Here is a 13,570-nt window from a genome sequence, read left to right as displayed (position 1 = left end):
TTGTGAAACTGTTCCTATCTGAAGAGACGTGGGCACTACATCGTAATATGTAGGCCTTATTATAGTACCCACACAAATAATCATAATCACTCTGTACTTAATTCTTATCAGAACTTACTATGATACATCAACACCTTTATGCAACGATATATCGACAGGTCTATGTATTTAGAAAAGACATTTGTGCGACATGAACAACCACGGTTTTGCAGTATTGTGATGTAATCATGATAAATCGTAATGTGACTGATATCATAAACTGCATGTGCAAATCAAGACAATGACTCTCCTGATAATTGGGAGGTACAGGGTGAAGAACAAATTTGAGAATAATTTGCGTCATTTTTTATACTCTATAATAGTGTGAACCAGAGAACCCCAAGGTGTGGTTTATGATGACGAGGAGTGTTCGAAAGTTTTCTCGATTGATCTCATCAATTATTCTACTCTAATTTTTAGGCTTGGAGCAGCCAAAAACTTGTTTTAGCCCACGTTGAAACTTGCGATACTGCAGGGCATACACGAAAGGGTTGATCCAAATATTGATAAAGGCGATACAAACGGTGACGTAGAACTCAACCCCGTTTAGGTCGATGTTGGCTCCTAGACAGTAAATCATGTAGATAGTAATATTTGGTCCATAGCAGAGGAAGTAGCAAACGCTGAGGGTAATCATTGTACGAATGATATTCCTCCGAGCGCGATTCCGGTAGTCAGCTTTGTGGTGAACGGCGCTCATCTTGTCGTCTTGAGGGGCCAGTCCCTTCCGCAGAGTTTTTATGATGGCGCAGTACAAAACGGTCATCAGACTGAACGGAACAGCAAGGAGAATGAAAAAAGTGTAGATACCTATCGCTGGTTGCATCATCTTTGTCAGCCACAAAAATCTGTAGCAGGTTCCTTCATCCACTTCCGTTATGGGGATGAGGTAGCCCATTTGCAGGCAACCAAAGATCCAAGGTATTAGTACCAAGATATTGGTGATCCGACTTGAGCTTCGTCGCCTGTACTGAATCGGATGAACTACTGCCAGGTAGCGCTCGAAAGTCATAATCGTCAGGTTTGCCATTGAAGCCGCATAGGTCACCCAGTATGGATATTGTGTGTACCAGAACCCACACAGAACCCGTGCCAATATCACATTTGCTGGAAGTGGAGGCAATGGCACCACAAAAATGACTACGAGTAGGATCGAGGAGGTGAAATCAATTAGTGACTGGTTAGCAATGAGGATGTTTGTAATATCACGAAGATCCCGAACACTAGCCACGACAAAGAGGACCAGACCGTTCCCACATGTCCCCATTAACGCAAACGTGATGTAAACAACAGAAGTTTGGAGATCGATTCCTGAGCCTGCTTTTTCATGCTCAGACGTGAAGTTTATGGCGTGTTCCATGTTCAAAGACAAACCTTTCGAGGAAGAAAATAAAAACGGAAGATGAATGCATATTCAAAGATAGCACAGAAACATGAATATAGTATTATTCAGGAGTGAAGATGTATGTTACAGACAATTTTTACTGCTACAAACATTGTCACACACAAGGTAGTAAGGTTCACCTTTATAATGTCTAATTAAAGCGGACTTCTCCGTTTATAAACCTAAGTATCCAACACCATTATTGAAGGGTCATTTTAGCCATCCCTGGATGAAGCTGAAGATGACAATTAACTTTCTCGAATGGCCAAACTGATACGTGTAACGATATCCTTGAATGGGATGCCAATTTCAATAATTGTCTTTCAGATATTAAAGTAATAGGGAAAGAGTGAACTTTGTACTCCCCCTGTAACAGCGGCGTTGATCCGTTTTCGATTTTTTTTTTTTTTTTTTTTTTGGGGGGGGGGGGCAATCTTGGAGTTGGAATATCTGAGCGAGGGAGCAGCTGATGTGGGAGGGAGTATCCCCCCCCCCCCACACACACACACAAGGGAGATTTCACATTTTCAGGCATGTAATTCAGCGATCTGGTAGACACTTTGGGTATTAAACATTTTTGGATTTTTTTTCTATCAAAAATCTAAGGAAAAGAAATGATCACAGATAATTGAAGAATTAAATCGCGGTATCTCAGTTCTCACTCTGGACAAAATGCCATGTTTGCCCCCCTTATCCTCCAGTATGCATACGAGGGAACGTTTACATTGTTAGAGTACAAATGAAAATATCTCATAAACACATTTTTGATGGAATTTGGGAAGCTGTCAATCTTGAAAGCTTTCTGTGGAGGGAAACCAAGCGGGAAAAGGGTCAAAAAGAAAGGAGACTATCCCCTCCCATCCGACGGAACTTTGTATTTTGTATTCTTATCTATTTTATTTTTTTGAGCTGAGATGACAGCTCTGGTGCACACTTTTGATGAAACACTTTGAAATTTGTCAGTTTAGAAGTGTACTAAGTCTATGAGAAAAGGACGTGGAGAAAAGGAATGTGGGAGGAGTATCCCCAAATCACGAGAGAGAGAGAGATTTTGCATTTTCAGAATTGAAATTCAGCAATCTCGTGAAAACATTGCGTGAAATATTTTTTTTACCCCCCCCCCCCAAAAAAAAACAGAAAATTTTCACATCTCGGGAATTATGGGGGGGGGGGGGGGGGAGGCAAATGAGATGCTTGCCTTCAATATTTTCATGGGGGCGCCCCCCCCCCCCTCCCCCGCCGATCGACGCGCCTGCCTTGCAATTCATCCGCGATCATAAATTATGGTGCACCTGAAACTAACTTTTATAAATATCACAATGCATATCATCTTGACATGTTCAAAACTGCTATAAGCATGAATATGCATATAATGTGCAACCCTGCGACTATTCCAGACCAGATTGTTGGCAGTATGAATTATCGTTTATTGAAATTGTCACATTGAATTTTAAATGACATATTCAGGGCACTAGTTCAGGAGAGAAAAGAAAACGAAGGTATGAACTGGTAAATATATCAGTCGGTGGAACGAAATCACAACTAACGACAAATCTTTGAATCTTTGTAAGACAGTAAGGTATCCAAGGCGACTGAATTCCTGCCAATCACGGATGAACGAATAGCTTTCGACATAAAGAAATATAAGGAATGTATACGCCATATAGTCACTTAAATATTCATTATAGTAGTTCATCCATTCTTTTCGTTTGATAAAGAAAATCAAATAAAAAACCATTATTTTGAAAGCAACTTTTATTATGCTAGTATCTAGGCAAAATACTGGGATTTTCTTCTTACAAACATTTTGTATGCCACTTTATCTGACAAAGAAAGTTTGTTCTGCCAATGCATAAAAAATAAAGAAGTTACTTGCCTAAAAAGGCCGCGTATTTTCAACACAAAGCGTCTGAAAAATTCCTCAACTCGGTAAATGTACATCAGTATGAAATACAAGTAAAATCAACTAAAATCATTGAAGCTGGAATTAGTTTATACTACTATGAATGAATACTGAGACAAAGATGAGCTGACTTATCTGATTTTGACCTTCAACAGAACACATAATTTCATTATCTTTCGATAAATAGGATAAAGTTTGGCTGACAAAAGAAACGCTCAGACTCGTGCATTTTTACACTGGAAAATAATGTTGATTTGACCCCCCCCCCCCTTTCTCTGGTAGTACAAAGGAGAGGGAGACAAGAAGTGGATTAAGGCAGGCATTTAAAACACAAGTAAACAGATTGTTTAGCATATGAACTCGACTACAATTAATTGTAAGAGTTCGTGTGTTCATGGTTGTGTTACGCCTTTTTTCAAATCACACATAAAAGAATACAATCACTTTGAAAATAACATTACACGACGCATAAGCTTAGCAAACTGTCTTACAAATTAATACGAAATACGTTTTACGTACATTATGAGCGTAACAGTATTCGACGTATAAGACGTACATAAATCTGTATATAGCATGATATCACAAACGAGTTCAGAAGGAAATCGAGAGAATAACAATTGTAAATTAACTAGGTGATGATTGACTATTCATTCAGAATATGTTATGTCCTTCAATAACCACAATTTAGGAAGAAAAACTAAAAAGAGTGTTTTAAATAAACTGATTTGAGAATTGTGTATTTCTAGACATTGTAATAACAGAAAAAGCAGGAGACTGCGATCAAAAGCAGCAGTTTGACATGGATCGAGGCCTTGGAGTAAAATTCGAACTTAAATTCGAATACTGTGAGGAGGGTCGTGTCTACAAAAGAGAATCAATAATCAACTCCTAAATGTTGTATTGATTAATGAGGTAAAAGAGAGTAGGGAAAATACAAAAAAGGGGGAAATTTCAAAATGGTTTTCGTTTTATTTGTTTTCAAGCGGCATTTTTCCCTGAGTATAGCGAACAAACTATTATTATTATTATTATTATTATTATTATTATTATTATTATTATCATTATTATTATTGTTATTATTATTATCATTATTATTATTATTATTATTATTATTATTATTATTATTATTATTATACTGTGCTACCTGTCCTGTGCTGTGCAGGGCGTGAAGTACAATTTTGTTGATTTAACGTTTGGGCATATATAATTGGGTTTATTTTCAGTGTATTTGTGTGTCGTGTGTGTGTGTGTGTGTGTGTGTGTGTGTGTGTGTAACATATTTCTGCTATAATAAATCTAAAAAGACTCATGCAGCAAGTTACTAGACTCCTAATATACGAAAGTACCTAATGAGCTTTTTATTAATAATCTAACATATAGACCCCCAAATTTCTCAAGTATCAAACACAATTATTTTTCTATAAAAGATATTTTTTCATAAGTGTTTTAGAAAACATAATTTAGAGGTTGCCTTTATTTGTTCAGGAAGATTTTTCCAAACATCTGGTCCATGGTATCTAATTGACTTTTGAGCTATCATAAGCTTAGGATTGCTGAGGTGATAATAATCAAATTATTTGGAATGTTGAGTCGGGTAATTCGAAGCGTGGACGCTGGAGTTCACAGTGAACAGGTTGTGGGATGAGGATGGGAGGGTGTTCGATGTGTATTTATGCGTGATTGTTGCGCATTGTAATGTATGAATATCGTTTATTTTAGGGTTGTCAACATTGTTAAGAGAATAACCGTTCAGAGTTTGCCAGATAATGTGAATTGGTACTAATCGAATGCTCGAGAACGTAAACTGATTGAATTTTTGTTTTATTGGAATATGCCCACACTATGTTGCATTATGTGATGTATGGTAAGATAAAACGATATTTTTCTTTAGAAAAAAAGCTTTAAGTTTAAACACAATACCTATATTTCTCGATATTATAGTGTTTACATTGTTTATATGTTCATTCCCAGTAAGATTGGAATCAATAATTACGCCTAGAAATCTAACAGACTTTTTCTGCAAGGGAAAGCTCATTAATATAATTACATTCAATATCAGGCGAATGAACATTTCCAAAAGGTATAAAGTTAAGTTTACCAATGTTTAAGGATAATTTATTCAATAAAACCAAGAAGAAACTTTACATAATTCAGAATCAAGTGTGCGAATAAGTGTCTGTGGATCTTCATGTGAGTAGAATATATTTGTATCGTCTGCAAACAAAATGTAAGTTAGAATTGATAAGGCATTAGTTATACCATTAACACATATAAGAAATGAAAGAGGGCCTAAGATAGACCCTTATGGTGGTCCACAAGTGATTTTCAATCTCCTGGAGGAACGTAAATCAATGTCGACATAATGCCCACGGTTGGATAAATAATCAGTGAACCATAACAAGGGTTTCTTCCTCGAACGCCATAATGTTTTAATTTTCGAATAAGAAGTTTGTGATCGATAGTATCAAATGCCTTACTCAGATCCATAAAAACCCCAATAATATGTTCCTTGTTAATAAAAGCTTGAATTTTTTGGTCACAAAGTTGAATAATGGCGTAGTCGGTAGAATGATTACTAAATCCGAACTGATTTGGAATAAAGATGTTCTTTATCATAAAAAAGTAAATAATCTTTTATAAACAATTTTCTCTATTTTTTTTGGGGGGGGGATATACTGGAAAGAAGGGATATTGGGCGATAATATCTTATTTGTGTTTGATGGCAATTTTATGGATGGGAATCACTTTTACGATTTTCAGTGAATTTGGGCAGCGGCCTTAATTGAGATAAATGTTGAAGACAAAATGAGAAAAGGTCTAAACGTGCTTTCATTCCCTTACAACTAGCCTAACCCTATAGATGGTTAGTAATATAGTCTCTAGTATAGTGATTCTGTAAGGCTGCAGAGAATAAAGACCAGGCCAACTCACCAAATTGAACTTTCCTCTTTTCCAAATTTTGAGCGCAGAGTAAAAACTGTTTCTGCTCTCTGTCGGGTAAAACAATATCTTGTACTAAAAATACGGAATTTCTCCCGTCAGTCAAGCTGCATGCCTCCTGCGCTTCTATAAGTCACGATACACTAATTGAAGGTCTCCTCTCTTCTTTGAAAGCAAAGAACAGTACAACAAAAACTCTCGCTGATCGAAGCAAAATTGTCGTATGGAACGATGGCTGACAGCTGAACCACCAAGTGAAAGAAGTCTTGGATCAGGGTGGGAAATGTTGAGTGATTAAAACGTGATCAACTGTATTTATATTCTGATATTCAGTTACCCATGATCACGTGACAGCTTCACATAATACACGTTTAAGATGGCTCCGGTGTCAAAGGCCATTCAGAGACACGTCCTCTAGCATTGCTAACAAAAGAAAGAAAATATGCCAACTGCAATTACTTGGCGTACAATCTTAATGGTGCATCATGAATCACATCACTTTCACATCAGTATAAAGGTTTGCCATATTATGCTGGAGAATGTGTGATTGTAACAAGAGCCGGGGGAGGGGCTTGATTATCATCAGAGCTTTCAGAATAATTCAACCTTGATGCAACTTCCCCCTTGATGCAGTTTGTTTGCAGTCATCAACTGCGATTTAACTACTTATTCTGGAACCTCATATTTATTTCAACATATTTTTGGCAGGATAAAAAGATCAGCAAGTGAATGCTGTTTCACATCAAGGTCCTGTACATCGCATATCCTAAATATAAAAACAAAACAAAATTGAAAGAGCAAGACGCCCTGTTGAAATCAAAGATACATTTAACCAGATGTTGAAAATGGCCAAAAAATTGCAATGTGATAAGAAGTGATTGTACCTAGAACAGTTATTGAAATATGGCACATAACCAAAAATCAAACCATTGCATGATAAATTTTTAAATCTCATATATACAATTGCAATGTATATTTCTCTAACTTTAATGCATTTAATGCATCACGTGGTACTGAAACAAAAAAAAAAGGTCTATATCTTCTGTTTTTTCTTTTCTTATTTAAACTTCATGATCTCACATTCACCAGACTTGACAGAAATCATCTCAGGAGTGCGGAAACACAAAGTTGTTCAATTGGTTCGGGCGGCCTTTATGGTGGGGATATACAATGGCAGGTAAAAACGCCAGCGGTATCAAAGGTTAGGGGGAAAATGTCATGACCAAAATGTCAATGATCAAAATGTCATTGGTAAAAACGTCAGGAGTAAAATTGTCAGGGATAAAAAAAAACTTCAGTTGTATTAACGCCTCGGGGTAAATATGTCACGGGTAAAAATGTCAGGGCGAAAATGTCAGGGGTAAGAATGTCAGGGGATGAATATCAGGGGTAAAAGTGTCAGTAATAGGTATTTCAAGGGCAAAATGTCAAAGGTAAAAACAAGGAATCAGCAATGAAAATGCATGGCGCAAATGTAAAAAGGTAAAATAGCAAAGATGGATGTGCAAACATGGAAACGAAATACGAGACCCGGGGTTGACACTATAAACTTATTCTTATTGTATTTTCGTCCTGACATTTCTATCGTGATATGTTTTTTCCTCTGACTTTTTTTTTTTAACTGTGAAAATTTTGCTCCTGTCATTTTTTCTTTAAATCATTACCTCTGATATTTTCTCCTTGATGTTTTTACCACTCACATTTTTTACTGCTGACATACGTGTCATATACCCGAAAGCGGGTCTAGGGGACAAAAGAATAGATGCAGAATGTACAACCAAATTACATTCCATTTAGGGACACCAAGAGAAATAAGATACGGGTGAACAGGGCGGTGAGTTGGCTCAGTCGGTAGCGCGTCTGCCTCACGATCCTAAGGGCCCGGGTTCGAACCCGAGTCTGGACTGAGCAATGTTGTGTGTTATCATACCGTTCCCTCTAGCAAGAGACAAAACACTCTGTCCCTCGGATAGGACATAAAATGGAGGTCTCGTGTATGAGAGAGTCACAACTCATGCACGTAAAAGATCCCGCTTCATTCATTCATCGCAAAGATCAGGGTGTTAAACCCGGTAAAGTGGTCCCATCTCACATCCAACTGGACCCCATAGAAGACCAGTTTAGCTTAGCTGAATATGGGCTATCCAGCCATCTTCTCAGATGGAAATGAACAAACAAACAAACAAACAAAAAGAATACAGGTTGTTGACGAAAATGGCCCAATCAATCTAATCAACTGTTCATGTCTTGGACTTTGGTCTGGAGGCATGACCCTCAGACTAGACATTAAAATGATTAAAAAAAAAAAATGTTCGTGCAATATGCCCAGCCTCTTCTCTTTTCGAGACATACGGTTGCATTAAAACCTAACTAAAATTTTCTTGATATATTGCTTAACTCAGTTGTGTCACTTTATTTTGCCGAGTGTCATATCTCTCTCCTTCTTGTATTATATATCAATACATATCTACGCCTTATCTTAAGTAATTCTGATGAGGGATAGACATAGATTAAAGCAACGAAAGTTACAAGCTTTTTAAAGGGATGATGCAGTTTTCGTGGAGACGGGGGAATTCATATTTTAGCTTTATCGGAGATAATGAAAAAAAAAACTTATGAAATATACAAGAGCATACAATTCTAGGAGGAATTCAAAGTTCATTTAATGCAAATCGGTTTCGAACTGGTTAAGATATCGAAAAGGAAAGTAAAGCAAAGTGGTCTTGATAAAAAATGGGTCCCACATTTTATTAGAACCTTTTTGTTTTTGGGTATATCTACCATTTCAAAACCAATTTTCGTCAAATAAACTTTCCTCTTAGAATTGTAAAAATGTTTTGCATATTTGTAAGAGGTTTCTCATTATCTCACCAACAAAAAAAAAAATGGAAACCTCAAGCCCCATCTCAATCAAAACTATACTACCCTACCTTATCCCTTTGATATGATTCCACTGCGGTATACTTACAGCGAGATGGAAGAAATACTCTTCAGCACACTAGTGACTTCAGTATATAACAATCTAGAGCAATACGAAATTGGGAGACATACTTTCTCCATAATGACAGAAAGAACCAATTTACTATTTTGCATCCAGGAAGGTCTTGATGTGCTCTGGCACCATTTGAGTGAGAAATTTAAAGTAATATTTGCTGCCTCATAACATGGCCCATTAGGCGGCCGTATCCCTGGGGAAACTATGAATACTTATGTTATGAAAAAATATATTGGTAGCACTGGTATGCTCTCCGCGGTTAGAAATAAGTGAATACTCATTTGCATCATATCGTGTTTTGCGATGTGTGGAAGAGGACAGTGATTTTAAATATCTAGGTTCCTAATTATGTCTCTGCTCCATGTGTAAGGCTCATAATGATTAGCAAAACTCAAACAACTCAAGCAACCCAATGAATGAAACAGATTACATCCCATCTGTCAGTCATAATTTTGAAGAAATACAAAACTTGCATTTCTCAATCTTGCGTTGAAAGCTTACTCTAACATATCGATCCCAGACATAGGCTTTGAATGAGATCCTGCAGGAAAGGCTTATCGTTTACACTCATTTCATTATGAGAGTGCAGAATATCAGTTGAAGAGAGCACAAAACGGAAAAGGGGATCTATGGGGATATTCCACACACAAAAAAATCCCATTCTATCGTAGCTTAATGAAAACGATTTGCTGGTCACCTTTTCCGTGCAAAGGAACAAATCATATCTGATGTAGTTTCCTTGAGACTATACCCTACCCATACGACCTCTGAGCTACTAAGCATATTGATTTCACTGCATGAAATAGCCGACATGCAAACACTGAGGGTGGACAGACATATTTGGCAAGGCAATTGCACTTGATCTCAAATGCGTCTATCAAGTAGTAGTTGTAGTACTAGTTGTTGTTGTTGTTGCTGTTTTAGTTTTGTCGTTGTTGTTACTGTTGTTGTAGTAATAGTAGTGGTGGTGGTGATTGGTGGTAGTAAGTAGTAGTAGTAAGCAGTAATAGTAATAGTCAGTGGTACTAGTAAAAGTAGGTGCTGTTGAGAGAAAGAAATAAGTTCCAGTGTGTTAGTTTGGGAATTTTCTCTCTATTTAACCTTCTATAAGTGCTTTCTTACTCTCTCTCTTTCTTTTTTCAAGTCTTTAAGACATCCCAAGGATTCAATTTAAAATGCGAATAGTATAAAGTGTCCCTTACAGCTCAAACTTCGACAAGTATACTTTATTTACAATCAAGATTATTTGCTGAATCTAATCTATATTTGAAGAGCTCATTTGCAAAAGGGGCTAGATCCATTTTTGATGAAAATTGACATATTAGCATTACTGCACAGAATTCCATTTGAGTTAGCTACAGTGAAAATTTCGCATCCAGACAAACATTTGAAAAGAAATTATAGCAAAATTAGATTTTGATTTTCCATACACTTGTGTACAAATTCTCACAAACAAACCAGTTTTTCTCTGAAGTACTAAAAGTGGATCTAACCCCTTTTGCAAATAAACTCCTCATTTTTCCAACTAGTGTGTCCCTTCGTCCCCTTCAGATAAATGTGACCTTGAGTTTTATGTCTGAAGATATCGGTTAAACTAAGTTTCGATCAACTGCAATTTCAACTTCTATTCATGACACTTTTAAGGTTTGTCATGTTTGTTAATGAGAAAGAGGACTTCTCAGGCAGTGCAATTTCTATAGATTGCATTTATGTCACCTCATTTGCTCCTTTAAAAAGAAAATGAGTGGCAAGGGGTCCTTACAGTGGGACCGTAACTTTTGTATGTGTGTTCAATGTGTCAAGATTTTTAGTTTTTTCATGTTTTCTGTGTACGACTGCATTTTAAAAATACAAATATATGTGTTGATGTGTCAAAATGAAAGTATGTGACCTATACTGCTTTAAATGTGATTATAAATACACACGCACACACACGCATACACACGCACACACATGCACACACACACACATATATATATGTATATATACATAGAGAGAGAGACAAACAAACAAACAAATAAACATACAAAGACAGAGAGATATAATAAAGAGTCTTGAGCTTTGCATCATGCATTTAGAGGCGTATATTTGTCCTTTCCACACACACAAAAAAAGGATGTGTGAGGCGGTGGCTGCATTATACCATCAGAGTAAAATTAAACAATATGTCTAATTGTATGAGGTTACAAGCTCCTGAGAGTTGACATTCAATTGTTGGGCGTAAGGTTTTATTTCACCCTATAATGTCATTTTTACGTGATTGATACCTTCCAGATCGTTCATTTTTGGCTGAACACATTTCACTCTATGCCTCTATATAAGTACATACACATGATCTCAACAATCAAGCATTGGATCCCAATGTAGTAGCAAGGTTTTTGTCGTCTCCATGACAAGAAAAATGAATCCTAGTGAACCTGAAAGCTGATTGGTTGTAGAAGATACAGGTACGTGCTTCCACCGATAGTTTCTGTTGTTGGAAGAATATTTCATGAGTCGAGACGGAGGCTATTCAGCCACAATGTGTGCGATACTGTGTACTCTGTAATGAATATTACTGTGCCTTGTTAATGGAGTCATTATGTTAATATTGATGTCACTGATACCTCTTACCTATAAACAGTTAAAAGCGAAAGGCAATTCTAATGCTCCTGCCATTTCCCTGAATGCGTGGGAGCGGACCGTTTCCAGGTTTTACAAGTTTAATAACAGACACATCCTATAATTATATATCATTATATGTAAGGTGCTGCCTCAAATACTTCAACTTGATGGCAGTGTTCTTTGGTGATATTTTGTACATTGATATAAAATGATATACATTGACGATGTTATGATAGTGCTCAAAAAGTGCTTAAAAGTATACTGTGAAGAGGAGAAAATGAAATAGCTCTCTACAATTAAATGTTTGTATCTCTGGACTCTGGAACAAGTTTTCTATAATATTAAACGATTCGAAATTATCAATGTGTCCGACACAAATCACCATAAAAATTGGAAAAGGTTCCATGACACGTAACATCGTCAAGAGATAAGTTTCATTATACCTATAGTCAGAGATAGTTGTATAGGTATTAGCAACCAAGGACACTTGCAAGCTGTTTTCGAAGTTAGGTCTGGTGAGAATACAATTATCATAGTTTAGGGTATGAATTTTTTTCCTGATGGTATTTAGCATTTTTAGCCTAAATGTATGTTTTATATCCGTTTGACTACTCTATGATCATATTATCTTCTTGTTATTTTTTATACAATCTTGTTTAAACAATCTCGTTTAAATAGTGTTGCATCTTTTACATTTTTTCATTCCGATTCAAAATAATGCAGTGTAAACATACTGATGAAATACTGTAATTACTATTACATTCCTTCTGTGTACTCGATTATCAGAAGTCATTGATATCAAACAATATATTTTATGTATAATATATATATGTGTGTGTGTGGGTATGTGTGTGTGTGCATTCATATAATTTGTATGTGTGTATGTGTTCGTGAATTTCTGTACGTGTAAGGGAGAGTGTCTGTTCACTGGGCGTGTGTGATAAGAAAAAGTAAACTTTTAAAACCAAGGAAGATTTGTATAAAATAGCCAAATGTCAGATGAATCCGGAAACATAGATACCTGAATGATTTCAGTTCGCTGTCAGTGGAATTCTGGGAAGCAATGAAAAGAGGGTATTTGTGATGGTTTATGAAGAGACGTGGAACGAGCAAGAATTAATACAAAGAATTGTCTGTGCCGGACGTCTATATGCCCTTATGAATCTAAAAACCGTCTTTGAGGGAACGTCAATGGTGGAGGCAGTTTCTGAATCAATAATTCAGATAAAACCTAAAAGCTCCAACCACTCTTTGATGACATGCTGCGATACGCCGTCTTTTGAATGCCCATTAAATCTCATAACTAAATCGATGCTGGCCATAATATTGATTTTTTTTTCTTCACAAAGATGTCTTGGAATGCATGATGTTTTGATACGCTGGATGAGAAATGCTATTGGCTAGAATGAAAGGCATGGGAAGTGAAAGGACACTCTTCAAATTTATCCATGAAAGTTTGCAGGAATTCCATTACAGCAAATAATATACTTAGGTACAAGCCCGATTCAAAGTATTTTTTTCATGATATAATGCATTTTCATTTTCCTCAACTTCAGAAATATAATGAGAGTTATAGGTCACGTAATGGCTTAAGTGCCCAAGTGTTGAAGAAAAAAAATCCCTAGCATTCAATGAAAAAAAAAAGACGGAAGAAAAAGATAACTGGAGGTCTTACTTGCAAGCATTGGACGTACTGAAGGTGAAA

At 36.4% G+C, this 13,570-nt stretch overlaps 1 protein-coding gene across 1 annotated transcript; it reads right to left on the bottom strand.

Annotated features, from left to right (window-relative positions):
* Positions 1-448: 448 nt before the first annotated feature.
* LOC139711475 (neuropeptide receptor 15-like) lies at positions 449-1,399 on the bottom strand. The gene has a single exon (XM_071623352.1). The coding sequence runs from the start codon at positions 1,397-1,399 to the stop codon at positions 449-451; it is 951 nt and encodes a 316-aa protein (XP_071479453.1).
* Positions 1,400-13,570: the final 12,171 nt, after the last annotated feature.

This window comes from Diadema antillarum, unplaced genomic scaffold (assembly GCF_040938485.1).
Source record: "Diadema antillarum isolate AM-2024a unplaced genomic scaffold, OU_Dant_1.0 seq00001660_RagTag, whole genome shotgun sequence".
Lineage (NCBI taxonomy): Eukaryota > Metazoa > Echinodermata > Echinoidea > Diadematoida > Diadematidae > Diadema > Diadema antillarum.
The sequence above is the reverse complement of the archived record's forward strand: the minus strand, read 5'-3'. Positions and strand labels throughout refer to the sequence as shown.

Coding starts and splice junctions, on each gene's coding strand:
- LOC139711475 (XM_071623352.1), bottom strand. CDS start 1,399: ATGGAACACGCCATAAACTTCACGTCTGAGCATGAAAAAGCAGGCTCA.